This window comes from Tyto alba, unplaced genomic scaffold, assembly GCF_018691265.1.
Source record: "Tyto alba isolate M040663 unplaced genomic scaffold, T.alba_DEE_v4.0 Super-Scaffold_34, whole genome shotgun sequence".
In the NCBI taxonomy this organism is placed as follows: domain Eukaryota; kingdom Metazoa; phylum Chordata; class Aves; order Strigiformes; family Tytonidae; genus Tyto; species Tyto alba.
This window is the reverse complement of record NW_024881309.1, coordinates 1,263,036-1,281,870: the sequence shown is the minus strand read 5'-3', so window position 1 is coordinate 1,281,870 and position 18,835 is coordinate 1,263,036. Positions and strand designations below refer to the sequence as shown.

Below are 18,835 nucleotides of genomic sequence, written 5' to 3'. Positions count from 1 at the left end.
CAGCTCAATGTCCAAGTGGAGAGCAGTGACGAGTGCTGTTCCTCAGGGGTCAGTGTTGGGCCTGGTGCTGTTTAACATCTTTGCCAGCAACACACACAGTGGGATTGATGCACCCTCAGCAAGTTCACTGGAGACACCGAGCTGTGTGGGGTGGTGACACGCTGGAGGGCAGGGATGCCATCCCGAGGGACCTGGGCAGGCTGGAGAGGTGGGCCTGTGTGAACCTCATGGAGTTCAACAAGACCAAGGGCAAGGTCCTGCCCGTGGGTCGGGGCAATCCCCAGCACAAATCCAGGCTGGGCGAGGGGTGGCTGGAGAGCAGCCCCAAGGAGAGGGACTGGGGGGGTTGGTGGGGGGAAAACTGACCGTGAGCCAGCACCATGTGCTCGCAGCCCAGAACCCACCCGTGCCCTGGGCTACATCAAGAGAAGTGTGGCCAGCAGGCTGATAGAGGGGATTCTCCCCCTCTGCTCCGCTCTGGGGAGACCCCCCCTGCAGTGCTGGGGCCAGCTCGGGGGCCCCCAACAGCAGAAGGACACGGAGCTGCTCGAGCGGGGCCAGAGGAGGCCACGAAGATGCTGGGGGGGCTGGAGCAGCTCCCCTGGGAGGCCGGGCTGAGAGAGTTGGGGGGGTTCAGCCTGGAGAAGAGAACTCCGGGGAGCCCTTCAAGCGGCCTCCCAGGGCTTAAAGGGGGGACAGGAAAGGTGGGGAGGGACTCTGGATCAGGCGGTGGGGATAGGACGAGGGGTGACAGTTTTAAGCTGAGAGAGGGCAGATTTGGATGAGATCTAAGGCAGAAATTGTTCCCTGTGCGGGGGGTGAGGCGCTGGCCCAGGGTGCCCAGAGCAGCTGTGGCTGCCCCCTCCCTGGAAGGGTTCAAGGCCAGGTTGGATGGGGCTGGGAGCCCCCTGGGCTGGGGGAAGGGGGCCCTGCCCGGGGCGGGGGGGGCACTGGGGGGGAATTTAAGGGCCCTTCCAACCCAAACCATTTGATGAATCTATGAAATTTGGTGATGCTTTTACATGCTCATCCTGAGCTAGCTGTTCAGGCTTCACTTTCAAATAAACTGTATGTTCCCTGGTGCAGGGAGAGGGGCTGTGAGACCTCATGAACTGGGGAGAGATGAGAGAAGGTTACTTCCTTTGGAAGACACATCCTGTACATGTAAAATCTGTAATGTACACAAAATGTCTAAGTCAGCTGTCTGATGTACTGCTAACATATAGCCTGAGCTTTATATGTACACTGCCTAGGGTCAGCAAGCTGGGCTTCCTGAGATTCTGCAGTCAGTAATGAAGGATGAGATCTCCAGAGGGCAGTTCAGAGTCCAAGCTTCACATAGATATTCTGAATCTGTCTTGTGTCAGCGCCAGGTTTTCTACATAGGCCAAAGAGAAAGTCAACAACTCAGGCCCCACCTTGGCTTGGGTGACTAGTTTACCCATCTAAAATAGAGGATGTGAAGTCCCAGTCTCCACTGTGTAGTGTTTCTCGCTACTTTTAGTGGTGTATGATCATTCTTTCTCGTTCTTTCTTCCCCCACATGCATCTTTAAAAAGGTCTTAAATATATTTATTTTACTTAGCTCATGCAGATATTATTGGACCGGAAACACTTCATAAATAGATTACTGTTTTACGATTGGTAACAGCCTTTGTTACTTAGTAATTCAACAGAGCTTGATTATGAGTACCTAGCCTCAGACTGGAGGTCATTCACACTAGCACTGATTAGGCAGTAACCTTCTACTAAACTTCAACATCCTATTTCCTAATTAGAATTCCAAAATCTGGTGAAAAAAAAAATAATATAAGAAATATACAGCTGCTGTGATGAAGTAATCTGTGTGCATGCTTATGGAGCAGAATACCAAATGGAAGCTTCCAGCAGCTGCAGAATTTCACTCCCCTGCTCCCCTTTGTTTCTAAAAGGGCCCAGGTGACCTGCAGGGCCTCTTCTGACTCTTGCCCTTTAATGATAAACAAAAAGCTGGCAATTTGGCCTGGCAAGAAGCTAAATTAGTCACAAGTAGTGCTAAATTCAGTTCTGTCCTGTTAGAGATAACTGTGATAAATAAAGCCGTGCTTCCACAAGGATGTGTAGCATTTTTTTTACTTGGTATGTCAACAAATATTAACAAGAAATCTTCCTGGGAGCCTGCGTGAAGCTGGATCATAATTGGAGCCCCATAGAGTACAACAGGAGACTGATTTGGGAATCTGAGCTTGGTCATTAAGCGTGTGCTGCTAAAGACAATGGGATGCTTCCTCACCAAGAGTGAGCACGTGCTTCAAATACTTTTCTGCATGGATGCCAAGGCAAGCTGCCTTAAGGCCTGCAGTTAGTTACCAAGTAAAGCAGAACTGTTGTGGTTCGCCCCATGAAAATGAGGATGTGGAGTCAGTTCTCCCATGTACATTCTTGGAGAGGTTTATAGGCACTCAGCTGGGAGATTGCATCACCACTCTTGCATGTTATTTTGCTTTCCTGGGGAGCCAGCCCACAGTGAATGAAGTGCACCTACAGCCCACACAAGTCTCTGCAGCCCTTGGGGAAATAATAGACAGGGTTTGATGAAATATTCTATGATGAATATGTTGATGTCCTTTTTGAATGTATTTTTATAATGAGGAAGAGACATAAAAGAATTCTTTTGCAATAGTTACTGCTGCCTGATTTTTACTTTGTTAGGGTGGGTCCTTCAAACATTGGAAATTTATTATTATTCTAAATCAAAATAAATATTGCAGTTGGCACTGTAAAAAGCCATTAAAGACAGCTTTTTGTAGTCATGTAAATGGATTGGATTGTACTAGAAGGGAGCTCTGCATCATTTGAGACACCTGCTATTGCACCCCCCCATCTGAGTTGACTTACAGTGTGAATGTTTGCAAATGACTGAACAGAAGTCATGAATTTCAACCTTAATCGTGTAAGATTTTACTTGATTTTTTTTTTAAATGAAAGTATTGATTATATTTTTCATGTATTTGTCCTCCAACTCATTTGCCTACTTCTCCTCTTTCACTTCATTGCTGAAAGGCCATGAGGAGAAGAAATACATGTTTAAATGGTTGGAGATACTGAGGGAGAGGGGAATTTGGAAAAATACGAAAAAATTCTCTTCTTAAAGGAGACATTTTTTCAGTAGAGAGGAAAAATACTTGGAGAAACATCAGCTCTTAGTTGTGCTCATTAGCCCTGGCAGTCACTTTGGGGGAAAAATGTTGTATCTTCAGAGAAGCAGAATCTGGAATGAGTAAAGAGTGGGTACTAGAGGACTGACAGGAGATGGATGGATGGGTGGATGGATGGCTACAGATGGATACTTCAGAAGAGTGTTCTTTTACAGTCCTCTTTGTTTTTTGTCTATGTTTCTTATTCTGCCTTTCAAATTCTTCCAGTGCTTTTCAATTCTGTTCTAAACTGTTGTCTTTCTCTTTTTTTCCACTTGGCAGTTCCTGTATAACCTTGTTCCTGCAAATCTTCTTTCTCCTCACTTGTCAGGCTGCCAGCAGCTCAGACGGTCCTGGTTCCTTCAGTCCCTTGGTATTCTTTCAGTCTATACCAGCCCTGCTTCTGAGTAACTCAAAATTTTGTTTAAAGGTTTAAAAAAATAAATCATGGCTCTATCTGTACCTTTTGCAATTATGTATTTGAGGCAGAGAGCCATGATTGTGGAGAAAAAAATAGATTATCTCTTTTTTTTTTACAGAATTTATTGTATTGGTTGCTGTTCTTTCCTTACAGATGTTTCAATTTAAAGTTGGGAAAATAATTTTCATGTTGGATTTGAGTCATGATGTTTGGCTGACATTTACTTGCCTCTTGGAGCTGACCTAAATTTTGGTCTGTTACCTCGTCTAGGGGCTGCTAAGCCCAGTGCAGAACACTCGCCGCTCTCGGTCGCTGCTGTTGTTCTCACAGGGGCTTACGGGTGCTGTCACAAGTTTGCTGACTGTGTGCAGTGAAGAATTTGAGCTGGTCTTCAGAGCAGGGGGAAGGCTGCAGTGTGCAAAATAACTGCTTGGGCAACTCTAGCAGTATGGGAATAAACAGTATCCAACCCTAGCATGCTCCTCATGCCTTGCAAGTCTGCCAAGCCTGTTGCTGAAGTATTTGTGTAAATCACTGTCTACACGTAAAGCAGTTAAAGGCAGTGCCAACCCTTACAAAGACATACTGCTTAATTTAAGTTTGGTTTAAGTCAAGAACAGTTGTCTATACATCTTGATTTGAAATCACAGTGCAACTTTGAGGATGCTCTCATAGATGAGATTAAAAATTTAAGTTGGAACCCCTATGCTGAGATTTGAGAAGTGTCTATATAGATATTCCTAGGATGTTCTAACACAGAGGTAAACAGCTTAGCTTAAAGTTGTTATGCTTTATTTGGAGTTTTGGGATCCAGAATAATTTTGGAGAAGGAGGTGTAACTGCAAAGGGAGGGCAATGGCATTGCTTCTCTAACCCTTCAGAATGCACCTCAGTTGTTACAGATTATAGTCTGCATGATAACCTGTACCATGGACAAAGGCAAGCTTGTGCTGAGACACCAGAGAGTGTCAGCATCCGTTGCCTTTCTCCATAGCAGCAGCTTGCTGTGGATGAGCAATGACACCTGGCTGGCTGGTTTGAACTGAAAAGCTAAAGTGGCATAATTGTGACATGACTGCAAAGTGCAATGTTGAGTTAAGTATTTACGTGAGAACAAGTGCACTCTCTCATGCTTTCAGATTTATGTTGCTATAGAAACCTGTCTGAGATACTTCATGACATATTTTTTTCCATCTTTTAGATTTTGAAGAAATCCTGTATAGAAATTCTGGCGGCAGAGCCTTCCAGTATATGTGCAGGGGGTAAGTATAAATTGAGGCCTTAATTGATCATGTCGACTAAAATACCTCTTTCTGTCCATCTCTAATTGCTGTAGAGTGCAAAAGGAACTAATTAACTGGAGATAAATATTTTGCTTTCTTGGTAAATTTCTTTTTCATCTTGCATTAGCTTGCTTGTTTCCCACTTCTGCCAAATGTTGTCAAATGGGATCTTCTTACAGAAAAGTCATGAATTTGACAGTTTTACCTAGCTGTTCTTCAGTCAAACCAGTCTGTCTTACTCAGACTGTGCCAAACATGAAGTAGGTATGCTGCAAAATTGCAAATCAAATCAGAAAATAACACTTTGTGATTAGGTTTAGAGTTTTACAAAATCATCATCTCAGAGGACTGTAGAGGGAAGTGCTTCTTAAGAAACTAGCAAGAAAGTAAAATGAAAGTCACACCTCAATCTAAAGGCTTCCAATACTCTTTGAACATTTCTTAGGCATCTAGGGTTGATATAGTGACTGAGGACTAGAATTTAAACATCATTCAGCTGACCTGTGTGAATCGTACTGCCCCATCTTTGTGTGCTTGTTCTAATAGGACTGTGCTATGTACACAGCGGCATTAAATTCCTGGCAAGTATTTCTGCATTGAACAGAACCCAGCCTTTTTCAAAGAAAGCTTGACAACCATTTTAGCCTCTTGCATCTGCTCCCTGTGAAATGTTCACATTTTATGAAGTGTATCCTAACTGTTTGTTGAATATGTAGCAACTCATTAAGTAGAGAGTTTGGGAGCAGAACTGAAGTTTGTAGTAAAGAATGAGTCCCTCACAAGTTCTGCATCTTCCTTTTTCTTAAATTAATAGTCCAGATAAGAAAGCCAGTTATCACAACTTCTTTGTTTTCACTTCCAAAGCAGCTGCTTTAATCATCCTTCCTTCATCTCCTGTTCCTGGAACAACTGCCTGTATACCTAAACATATATAGGTAGTCATATTTTCCTAGCAGATGCAAGACACCAGGCTAAATTCCCAATAAGTACCAGGCATCAGTTTTACATTTCATGCATGCCACTACAGGAGTTCTGGTTTTTGAAGCCAGGATGGCATAATTGACTTGAATTATAGTAGCTAGTCATCTATTTCTTATTTTGGCTGGTCATACAAATAGTTCCTTTATTAAAAAAGGCTCCAAAACAAGGCTCTGCCTACCTTAGCATAGTAGATGATTGTTGTCATGACAGCCTCTGATACAGTGCAGTGAAGTTCCATAAATGCTTGGGTCAAGAAATTAAATTGTATGAACATTCAGACCCACTTTACACACAGATTTTTTTTTTTAAAATATATTTACATACTTATACAAGTGATGAACAATGATGCTTATATAAAGTCATAAGCCAGAAAATGACTTGTAATCACCATTTATAACCATCTTTAGAACTTTCTAATATGCTGGTCAGTTGCTTATACATCTTATCACTCCTATTCATTGTGTCTTAATGAGAATGTAGGGGTAATGTACAGCTGTATCCAGCAGAGCCAGCTGAGAGGAAATGTAGAGGGGTTTTATACAAGCCATTCACATTGGAATTTGGCCAGTATTTCCCAAGAGCATTGTTAACCTTGAAAAATGCCAACAGTTATTTAGATGCTCAATTCAAGGCCTCATCTCCAAGTTTGGGCAAATACTCCCTTGCACTCAAACTGCAAAATTGCAGCTAGTGCCATCATTTAGGACTTTGAGACTAATGAAAATGTTATTTAATAGGAGAGTTATGTGGATTAGTATCTTTCTGAAATAAATGTTATAGCTATGATATAGGTATAGCTATATAGGTATAGTTCTGATACATCAGGTTTTCTTGTTTCTGTGCACATCCTTAAAGTGATGGTGGGGTTTGCCTTTTTTTTCCTGTTTTTTTTGGATACAAAACGAGGGCTTCACGTTACCTGAGGCCACTCTTGCACTGCAGACTGGTCCCACACACTTGAGTAATGAATTTCAGCAGCAACATATCATTATGAAATGCCAGTTTCTTGATAATTTGATTTTGCATCAGTACAGACATGCATACTGTATCTGTTCAATTCAGTCTCAAGCAGAGACAAGATCCCTGACATCATTGATATGCTGTTCTTTGACTGTACTTGAACTCTCATTCCCCAGCAGTTGAGACTTCTGTGATTTCTCTTAAATATTCATCAGCCCCCGCACTCCAGAACAGAGCTCTTCTCCCCCGTTCTTCCCAAATGCTCTCGGACAACACATAATGGGCCTGCGAGGCAGCTTCCCTGGCTAGATGTGGTGGGATGATTTGCAACTTGGCTGTAAATGAGTGGGACCTGGAAGAGAGCCCAGATTCCAGAGCAAATCTGCTTTTTTTGACAAGTACAGTGTGTGAGTCCTTAAGGGAGATGAAAGAAGATGGGGACTGTAAAGTGCAAGGAGAAATCTTTGAATCTACAAAACCCAGGTTCCTTGCTGCTCCTGGGAATTTTAAAACCAGAGTGGTGTTTCTGATACACTGTGATTACTCCTGTGTTGTCTTGAACAGTGAAACATTTTGTGTTCAAACCACATTCACCAGCAAAACATCAGTGGGGATTATCCAAGCGCCTCTCCGAGATAGTGACAGGAATTGTGGGGGCTGTTTCCTTCGCCATAGGGACCTGCAGAGTTTGAGTTCCTATGTCTGCTGCCAGAACTTTTCTGGGACTATGGCCCTGTTTCAAAATCCGAAAGTCTGAAAATGGTGCTTTCCTTGCAAGGCAGTCTTAATGCTGGTGGCTGCAGGAAGTTCATAAACCTTTCCCAGCACTAGGCTCACGTAATTGGAATAACAAGGGACAGTAGAGAGTGGTGTGAAAGACTTGTGAGGATATGATCTCATTGCTCTGTTCTGCTTGTTCCAAAAAGGACTGCTCAGTTCAGTGCTCAGGTGTTGGTGACTGTCCTTGATGATGTCTGCTTGCACTGCAGCTTGTGGTGACTTTGTAGAGTTGATCTGGAAGAATAGCGAAGAGCAAGACTTGGAGAAATGCCCACAGACTCTGAGATCATAGCCTTTGTCCAGAGACTAGAAAGCCAGTGAGGTGATGAAATCCCCTGCCATAGTATGGAAATGAGTCCAGCCAGGCTCATGGTTGTTGCACAGGATAGTAGGGCAGGATGTGACAAAACTCATGGCAACTGATAGAATTTTGCAGTTACCTAGGAAAGTAGCACTTGAACTTCTCCAAGTTATCTGTCACTGGAAGATATTTTTCTTCCCATGGAAAGATACTTTTGCCTTTCTTCACTCAAAATGTTCTGCCATTTGAAATGGCAGCCTGTGGATGGGAAAGCTCAGTGTCTCTGAAGCTTACTGTTTTCACTGCAGGTCAGTTAAAATGTTTGTTATGTATTATTTCCTGTTTCTAAAAACTCAATTTGAAATTGGGAAGGCAGCAAGTGGCAGTTCAATTTTGAACAATTTTAAACTTAAAAATTGTTAAACTGAAAATTTTAGCTCAAGAAATGTCACATGAAAACTTTTGACATACATATCTTGTCTAAATGACCATTCCTTGTCTCTCTATGTATGAATAATCTGCTGTCTTTTTTATTACAGAGTCGTTTCAGGTTGTTGTGAGAGGAAATGGATTTCGACATGCCCGCAATGTTGACAGAGTGCTCTGCAGTTTCAGGATCAATGACACAGTTACTCTCAGTAAGCTGTTTTGATTTATTCTGTTGTCCCCCCCCCATCTCTGCACTGGCAGACATTTGCTTGCAAAATGTTTTAGATCTTCAGATATGTTGACTGTGAAGGTAATAATTATGGGATGAGGAGCTATTGAATTTGCAGAATGTGGAAGAGATTTTTTTTTTTTAAGAAGAAAATTGTTGGTTGTTATTCTATGCTGCAATTCTGACAGCAAGTATGTGAATAGATAAGCTTGAGCAATGGAGAGGACAAAATATAGAAGACGAGAAACTTGCCTGTAAAGAGTATTTGTCTTGTTGGGTTAAGTATGTAATGGGATCAGCTCTGTTTCTCTCCTTACCTATATTTTGCGGTACTTAGGCCTAGTCATGCAGCTTAAGCACTACTGGTGGAAGCTGTACTGGAGCAGTGTCTAAGGCATTGCTATACTTCTGTGGATGCAGCTTGGAAAATGTTTCCTCTACAGAGTTCACCAAGCAGAAGAACCAAAGTAAGAGAAGCAAATTAGACCCTGAGTATCTGGTCTTTTTGTGAAGTGGACTGAGAGCCATTTAGCTGGAACAACTAATGATCCTGTTGTTCTCATCTGGCATGCCTGCAAACCCACATAGGAAACCAGATAGCATAACTCATAGCTAATACCATCAGTGACAGTAGAATTCATCTTTTCTAACATGGGCTCTATTCAGAAGCTGCCTGATTTTTGGAGGCGGTCCTGGCCCTTTTGAGTATAAAATAAATACATGAATTAGTTTCTTACATGAGGAAGTCTAATGGCTCAATGTTGGACTTGCTCGTGCTGTGAGTATCTGTGTAATTTGATTTTTGGAGCATGGGAACAGTTTGCTAATCTGTCCTGAATGGCTTTTGTACTGTTATGCTGGCCTCCTCTGTAGTAGGCAGGTTCTGGAATTGCCAACTCTTTTGTCACTAAGCAGAAAGGTTGTCTGGCTGTGGTTCATGTTTGCTTAATTCAGATATGGTGAGTGTTGAGGACATGAAGAGCAGAAGCTGGAGGAGGGCTAAGTGTCCAGGGAGGAGCAAGTGGCATTGGAGGGGAGAGTAGGGAAGGAGAGGCATCCAAGTAAAAGCACTAGGGTGGGAGGAAGATGGTCAGTTAGCTGTTTTGGAGGCACCTCCATGCAGCCCAGAGATAAGTGCTGAAGATGTGTGAACAAGTGAGAGGTGGCTTTTGAAAAAAGAACAGCAAAAGCAGCCACAGATTCATGCTTTTCCTTTTAAATTCCATAAAATCAGACCCAAACCTGACACATGGCCAGAACTCCTTAAATTTGGATCATGACTGCATTTAGGTGTTGAACCATGTTTGGTTTCTCTTCAGAGTTCAGATCCAAAGTTTTGTTTGGATCACAAGTCTCCTGTAGCTCTCTAGAGCTGGGCAGGAAACCTTCCCTTCTCTCTCCACTGAGAAGGTTCCAATGGAAATGAAATTGCTATTAAAATATTTAAAAGTTTTCTTTTCATCAAAAATCTGAAGCCGTGTGGTGCAAACCCCAAAGCCTTTGGATTTGGTTGCTGGAAGCTGACAGTTTGTAGCATTCTTAGTTTGCATGTCTGCTGTCTTTTTTCAGTCAAAAAGTGAATATCCCATATAAAACATATAATTTGGGTGAAAACTTCTGCTTTGTGGAGGAGCTACTTTCAGTTCAAGAGAAATATTAGTAGAGGATTTTTCAAGCAGTTGTATTTCATGCTAAGAAATACATGGACATGTATAATGTAAGTTACAGGAGTTACAAGACTACTGCTCAGCATGACAGAAGCCCCTAAAGTTGAAAAATTTAGGAGTGCCCATGTCCCTGTGCTGTAGCTTGGCCTGGCCTTGTTTTATGTCCTGAACATACCTCAGGTCAGATATCCCCTGGAGAAACCTGTGTTGTTGATGGTCTCTAAAGCAAGACAGGGTCCATGGGTGCAGCATTTCAGTTTTAGGACCACCAGGGACCAGATTTGCAACCTGTGTGGGAGGGGAGAAGAGCTAGGTTTGGTTCTTCCTTAGTGGAAGGACATCATCGCTCTATTTCCCCAAATTGGTTTCCATTTCTTCTATAAATTACTTCCAATAGCTGAAGCACAATGGTCTTTGAGAGTGAGTTCTGAAGGCCTGAAAAACTTTTTATTAGGAACTTTAAAATAGATTGGTATCTTGAAGAGAAACAGCATTGGAAGCTATATATGAAATGAGTAAACTCTTACTACGGGTGGTTTACAGATGGGGGAACTGAAGTTACAGTACTGAAGGTAGTTGCTCCGAGTGAGCCAATTGCAGACAAGTGTGCGGATGTCCTGACACCCAGCCTAGTACTCTTCCTACTGGTTTATGGGGCCTCTTCAGAAGCTAGAGATTTGGTGCAGGTCTCCTTTCTCGATCGCCTGTTCATCATTCATTTCTGCCTCCATATCCATCCAACAATTGTCCTCCTTATGGCCCCATTTGCATTGTGAATCCAGGACAGGACTCTGAGCCTGAATGGAAAGTAAAAGTAGCTACTGTTCCTGCCAGCTTTGTGAGGTAGGGAAGTGTTATTAATGCTATCCTTTTTTCTCCTATGTAAAGTCTTTTCAGCACTTGATTTGCTGTCCCACTTTTTTTTTCTCCAGAGAAGATTACTTGCTCCCTTGACATTAGCTTGAAAGTTACCTCTGTTACCTGGGGCTATGCTAGCTGTGACCTACCCTTGCATCCCAATTGCTTCTCAGCTCAGCTTCCTCAGAGCTGGCTGGCTCTGGAGCAAGGCATTCATTCCTGGAAACATCCTAAAGCCTTCACAGAGCTAAGAAAGTCATCCATCAGCTTTCCACTATTCAGTGTGTCCTGTCTATGGAGACACAAAAACATCCAATGCTGCCAATGGGAGGAACTGTTTGTGAGGTTTACCTCACTCTCAAACACTGTGACCTGGTGTTGGTGGGGGTGAGGAGGAAGGCTCCTTCCTCTCTTTTTGTGGGCTGATGGCTTGTCTAGCTGAGTAATTTATTATGGTGTCTGTCATTATAAATTCATAGTAGCTTTCAGGAAAGATCATCTTATCTTAGTGTAACCCATGGGCTTTTTTTTTTTTTTGAAGTTGTCTTCCTGTGCCCACAAGATGACTGGAAAATGAGGATAAAGGCCAAATATGTTTCCTGCACTCTGACTTGATCCATTCATTGTGTCCTGCATTGATGCATAGGTTAAAAGTGAGCTCATTCTCCTTGGCACTGCACCAAGACTTCTCAGTTTGTTTTGCATGCAGTGACCTGGAAGCAAGAGGCCGCAAACTTAGTTACTGATTCCAAACAGTTCCCTGATTGAGGCAACTCAACAGTTGCTCATCAATGTTCTCAAACCTAAGTCTCTCCTGGTGGGAACCAGGCACAGCTCCATTAAGTTCAAGTTGTTCTATGTGAGAATGTATCTCAGTGTTTTGCTTTACTGGACCTTGCAGCTCCAGCCTGTATTCTCAGTGTGCTTTTGTGGCACTTAGCTGCAAACAGCTTAACATAAGATTTAACCGAATGAGATTCTTATGGAAACCTTATGGAAGTTGGATAGCTCAGCTGTTTTTGTTTGCTTGAAAGCTCTCAGTCTCTGATTGTATTAGAGAGGGAGGTATTTTTAAAGATAATACTAAGCCAACAGTTCCTGAAACCTTAAATTATCCCAGATGAGATGTAGACCAGCACAGCTAGGACTTGCTGAGGTTAAGGGCATGAGCTAATAGGTTTTTATTTGGATTACTGGCAGAGAAAAGTGGCAGGTGAAGAGAGCATTGGCTCATAATGTTCATAGCTATGGGATAAAAAAAAGGAACATCTGTAGAAACCATGAAGAATATTTGGCTGAGCAGAACTGTAATCAGATGCATGTTCAACAGCAGGGTGTTTTCTGCCAGCAGTAGGACCTAAGAGAATTGGTTTCAGACTGCACAGAGTTAAAAGTAATTATTCAGTGCAGTGAATTATGACTGCTTTGGGGTGCTAAAATGTCTTTGTCTGCCCAGATTGTGCAGGATCCAGCAAAGATAGCTCTGGGCATAGAGGCGAGCTCTGTCCTAGGCAATTTAAAACTAAAAAGAAAGATGAAGGATTGGTGAGGAAACAGCATGCACCACAGCAGAGGTGCGGCTAGATCTTTTGCATTCTAGTGAATGCTCTGGACACTTGGCCAGAACTGATCTTTTGCACAAACTAGCCTGATTTTTTTTTTTCAACACTGAGTACCAGAAGTGAAGGAAAATAAGGCAAATCCAGTGGGAGCGGGACTTTGCCAGGTATCAGCAGAGAATGAGCTGTACAGGGAACTGTATCCCGAAACTGCCTAGCAAATGCCTTCTAAAAATTGTCTTCTATTTTCAAAGCCTCACAGGTTGCTCCATTTTCCCTGTCCTTTTTTCCTGGTAGCACAGTAGTTTTCTGGTGATATCTTCTTTATTTTTTCACAGCCTGGTCTCTTTCAGCACAGAACGTTTTGCTTTGCAGTTCCACACTCTAATCTCCCATTTCCCCACTTGATCATGTCACTTTAACCCTCTACTGAATCTTTTATTTTCTTATAGTAGCTTTTTCCTCTTTCCGCTATGGTATTAGAGAATGTCTATCACTGTGTACAAACTCCATCAGGTGTTTTGGGGAGTGTGACTTTTATGAAAGACACAATGTATGCCTTTATTTTTTTCCTAAGTGAAAACATACACCAAGGAGAGCTTGGAGTCCTATTTTGAAGGGTGGCCAAAGTCATTACTTGACAAAGAATATGAAAACAGGAGAAATGGTCATGCTTCCCTCAAATGCTCTCCTAGCCTCCAACAAATTGCAGTATAGGAGCTTTTAAAACAGTATGCCTGTGCGTTTACCTCCAGCAGACTTCTCTGCAGCTGTCCAGGCCGAATGTGGAGGAATAAGCACGGGGCAGTCAGGAAACCTGGGCTGAATGAGGAGGAGAATCTCTGTGCAATGTGTGGAGTGCTTTACCAGGTTCACTTATACTGAATGCTGCCGGGGACCAAGACAGTGTCTCACTGTGGCATTAGTATATGTGTGCAAATAAGCATGACGGAGCTTATGGTAACAGCTCTGAGAATGGAGTGGAGTTGCTGGACCAAGACTCTTGCCGAGGAGTGACCCTGTTGTACTGCAGCATGGGCTGCTCTCCTGAGCTGCCAGTTGTGAGCATGAGAAAATTAATAGCACAGTGCTTTGCCAAGTTCTATTAGTAGTCTTGAAGCTATGTGTGCTTGTTGAACTGAATTGTATGCACAGCAGATGAACCCATCAGAGAAAAAGCGATTCCTTCCAGATCCCTTCTCTCCATCTAGAGACTGTTATGAATGTGATATCATTGTTCTGTGCTTATCTCTTTCCCCCATCCCCTAACTCTGCTCTGAATGGCTTTGGCATTCAGAGCTCATGTGTCCCTTCACAAAACAGAGCAATTATAGCATGATCTCAATGTGGTTTTCATTACAGCATTAACAAAATATTTCATATTTATGGGTCTTTCTTGTAGGCAGTTTCTCTAGCTCAGAGAGTGTCCCAGTGTCTGTCTACGTTCTTATCTCCCCCCAAAATGGATTTGAAATAAAAACTTTGCTTGTAGAGTTGTCACAAGGAGTGGCATAAGAGGAGTCAGCCAGGAGGAATGGAGATTGCGCCTTGGTGGGGGGGGTGCAGATAATTATGGAGGTATTGTGTATCATCTGAGGTGACAAAGGGAGAATGGAAGTGCTCAGGCTCACGATGGCTCAGGGCTACCCACCTCGAGTGGGCTGAGGTATGGAGGAGAACAGCCTTCTTAGCACAGATGTTCCTGAGGGAGTCTTATGTGAAAGCAGCCACACTCCCACCCAGAATTTGCCTCTACTCATCAAATAGACTAGAGTCTTCTCTCCTGCAGAAACAGAAGACTAGGTCAAAGCATTTTCTGAACGCAAATCATAAATGCAGGGGTAACAGAAGGAAATGGTTAGTCTGTGATATACAGGAAGTTTGGCAAACAGCTTTTGCAGCCTTTTCTGGGCTAAAATATTGCTGATATTGCGGGTCCAACAATCAGCACTTGCAATATTGCAGTGGCAATTTGTAAATGTGCTTTCTTAAACCCTTCTGTGAGGGATCTTTGCAGTCAGTTTTCAGTATGCCATTTGGTTCTTGGGTGAACCATTAACTAAAGCAAAGGCTGTGAATTTTAGCTTGGTTACATGGCTAAAAGAAAGTACTACTGTCTGTCTTGATCACCTTCTTTGGGTTCTTGTACCTCTTTTATTGAGGTTTGCTCTTCTGTTTTAAAACGCCATGCATATATTGAGGCTCTTATTATTATGGTTGGGAAGTACTCCAGGTCTTGGCTTGCCAAAAGGTTACACCCTGATAATGGCAAAAGAAACTACTCACTAATGCTGGGAATAATAGATTTTAGAGGCAACAGATAGTTGTTAAAAGGTGTAGGAATGCTGAATAGCAAATTACAGGAATTTGAGCAATAGAAAGTACCTTGTTGAAAGGGCATCCACAGATCACAGATGTATTTTTGTGACATGCTTGACCTTTCTCCATTTCTGCAAACTGCTCTGAGTGGCTTTTGCCTCAGGACTGATGAGTTTCAGTTGCCTATCTGTGCTGTGTCCTGTGGAGGTGTTTTATACCCTAAGAACCTTATTTTTCTTGATGGCGTTTTTAAGGGTGCATAGGTAAGGAGCAAATTGTGCCCATTACTGTGGACAGACTTTCTCAAAAGTGAGTCATTGCAATATTTCCTGAAGATACTCTGCCCATGATTGGCACCTGAGATGTGATCAAGGCCTGGTCATACTTTCTATAAAACTGGCAAAGGGGGCAAAGTGATTTCTTCATGGTTACGCAGCCAGCTAGCAGCCGAGGGGAGAACAGAAAGCACTTCCTGGGCAGTAGAGTCAGCAGCATCGAGTTGAGCGCTCCGCCCCCCGCCTTCCACAGCTCTTCCACTAGTATTGTCAGCTGAGAGGAGTCCAAACCACAAAATTCAGATTTTGGCACAAGATCTAGAGTTTGGGAGCAGTCAGGCCCATCTCTTACTGCACAGGAATACAGCAAGTTTTTTCTGTAGCAGATGAGAAAAGCGGTGTTCTTTCAATGCATCCTGCAGATACAGATGCAATAGCAGATGAGAAGTGTTGTTTTGTTTGGTTTCCCTATGTAAGTTTTCCAGGAAGGAGTCAGATGGCCGGAGTTATGCAAACCAAATGGATCTTCTTTTGTTTAGAGCAAAGGAAAATAGTCACTCATTTTTGTGGTGAAGCACAAACATTCTCCAAACAAAATAATCTATCCCTGTAGCCAGCCTGGCCAGCCATGAGCTCCCTCTTGGGACTTGGAGTCTGATAAACTTTCTAGAGAGGCATAGACTTTAATGGAAGTTGGGGGTGGGAAGGGAGAGAAAGAGAAGCAAAAAGCTAACGAGATCTAACTAAAAGGCCTTGCAAAATTAAGCCAGCTTTTGTTTTAGTGAATGCTGGCATGGAGAATTCTTTGGCCTTTACTGCCAGTGTTAGCAAAGGAGAAAACAAGACATTGGTCTTCATTCACTTGGCATGTGTGTGCTGAGACAATGACATAAATTTATGGGAGTTAACGATATCTTCATAAATCAGGGTGAGAACAGAACTGTAGGGCAAGACACCACCAGAGTGCATCCTACTTGCTTGTGCAAAGTGGGGAATGTTGCTGGTTTGATTTGGTAACTCCATTGCAAAACTGAGTGCCTGTACATGATGCAAGCTCATCATAAATCCAGTGCCTGTGCTGTAGACGATAGGAAGTGAGGGATGTGCATTGTATTGCTACATTGTGTGCTTTAAATGCCTATTGTATGTCTGCCTCTCTTTTAATGAGGAAGTAATCTTCTAGCTAGTATGAGGCTAGCAAAGGAATACCCAGTGCTAAAAACATCTGTTCCTAATGTTTAGCATCGTGGAAGTGTTCATGTGTGTTCTTGCGCTGAGGTGGTAGGAAAACAGCAATGATATGGTACTTTCCAGGCCAACAGCAGGAGCAGGGATCTAGAGGGATCATGAAAGCTTGAAGACTGCTCTCAGTAGGTGAGCCATGCTGCAGAAGTGAAGCCTGTTTGTGAAAACCATATTGCTAGCTAAAATCTTTCACTTTCAGCTGTTTGTCTGTATCAATCAGTCCTTAACTAAATAACGGCTGTGGGTAACCCAAAATTCAAGTGTGTATATGTAGGCATGGAATCTGCTGGAAGATGGAAATGTAAGGAAAACTTCAGGGGAGGTTACAACTTTTCATTAACATTTCATTTTTTTTAATGGAGTGTAAAAAATAAACATTTCCTAACCTGCCTGAGGAAATAATCTTTTATATTGCTGCCAAAGCAAAGAAATACACCAGTATGAAATAGGGATTCGAATGTGTGATAGGAATTGCTAGAGCAATATTACTGCTTTCTAAAATCTTGTATTTGGTGGAAACCTCTCTCTCCAGAATGTCTCGGGAGGAATGCTTGACTTGGTCTACATGAGGGGACAAACTCTTGCAGTCTATATTTTAGGCATCATCCACTGCAGTAAAATGTGCTGTGTGACCCTGCTTCTGAGTGAACGCTGCTGAGCTAACCACTGAGAATGGGGCCAGGATCAATAGTGCTCTACTGCTGGGTTGCCCTAATCATTATTAGACACCATCCATGTGAACGAATTTATCTCACCAAGTGAAGAATGAACAAGGCTCACAGCTGATGCAGAAATTAGAGGTTGCCACATTTTTTGGCTTGTGTCTTCATGGCTTTTCCTCTTTTCACTGGCACCTTAAATGGAATTGTAACTCGCACAAGTTTCCTCAAAAACAAAAGACCAGACCGTGAAAATAGCTCAGCTCTTTGTTAGATTGCTAAATGATTTGGTTAAAATTTTATCCTTGCTCCTTTCCATTCCCTGTTGCTGTCAGTGATGCACTGAACACTGCAACCTTGCTTCCACGTTGCCAGCGTTATGTGTACCCTGGGAAGCTAAGGGCACCGCGCAGCTGTGAAGAGACTTTAGATGGCTCGAGACCCCACGTTTGCTGTCTGTATTTCAAATAGCAAAGAAAGGTGGTGATGAATTGTACTTCTGTTTCAACACAACCCTATAGAATGAAGGTGTCTTCCACCCTGCAGTGTATAGAGATAAGAATCAAGATTTGGATTGAAGATGAGATGTGAAACCTGCAGGTCTGAGAGGCGAAGGGGGAAGAAATCTGTCAGGAGAGGAGGGGCTTTCAAAAGTGAAAATTTTAACTGGAAAGTTTTAGGAAGCTGGCAATATTTGGTAACAGCTCTCATTTCAGGTCTATGAGAAGCATCTCTACTGAAGGCCCTAGAGGCGGTTATAAGTGAGGCTGGTAGAAAGATTTCTGATGCAGTGATGTGCTTCTAGAAAATGCTGATTCAGCAGAATCAACTCTTCCAGGGAGAATGTGTGGTTTCCAATATAAAAAGCAAAAACCACCCAGCCTGTCTGCTTGGTTTATTGCCAAGCTTCCCAATCTCTGGTCAACTGGCAAATAGGCTGGGAAGTTCCTTGGGGTCCCCATCTGTCTGATCACCAGAGAGATAGTATAAAGTTCTGATCTAAGTCTACAAAAGAAGACTATTACCTAATTTTGCTGTTTCCCAGACAATTGCCTATCAATAGTTTTTCTCACTCCACTTTTTAAACCCTAGTTTAATTCAGGTTGGAAGGTTTAATTTAAGTTCAGATGAGTCTTCCTTGAAGAGCAGAATTTTCCACACTATAGAATTTTCTTAACTCAACTATTTCCAAATATATGTAATCTCTTGCAACTTCATCTGGTCTCCTGTATAGAGTGGCTGTGATAATTTACTCTGAGCACTCAAAAAACTTTATATCTTCAATTCTGTTGTGACTCAGGTGTGTGGTGTGATAGATTTCAACAGCACATAGCAGCTGTAGGAATGGCGAAGGTGCTGCATGCAAGATGTGGGTGACAGGCAGTGGGGGGATTCCCACTGCCCTGAGGCTCTCAGGTCTGCGGGGCAGGGAGTCCTCAGCCCTTTTGTGGGAGCGGTGGCACAAAGGGCTTTGTGGAATGATGTTTCACAGGGAGAATGAGAGTGAGCTGTGGCAGCCTGAAAACAAGACAGTTTTCACAAGGGTTCTGCAAAGAAATGAGAAAAGAGGGTGAGCTGTCATATTTCCCCATCTTTCTTGGGGGGTAAATGCAAGATGTTGAATTTTTTTTCTTTTTTTCCTGAGGTGCAGGGTATCTGCTGTTACTCTGTGACTCCATGGGCTAAAAGCATG

General features: G+C 42.8%; 1 protein-coding gene across 1 annotated transcript in view; it reads left to right on the top strand.

Annotated features, from left to right (window-relative positions):
* Window positions 1–18,835, top strand: part of ANTXR1 (ANTXR cell adhesion molecule 1) — a 112,695-nt gene that overhangs the window by 23,844 nt on the left and 70,016 nt on the right. Inside the window, exons 9-10 of the mRNA XM_032985154.2 lie at window positions 4,799–4,859; window positions 8,442–8,540. Of these exons, the coding sequence (XP_032841045.1) occupies window positions 4,799–4,859; window positions 8,442–8,540 (160 nt within the window). The remainder of the gene's footprint in view (window positions 1–4,798; window positions 4,860–8,441; window positions 8,541–18,835) is intronic.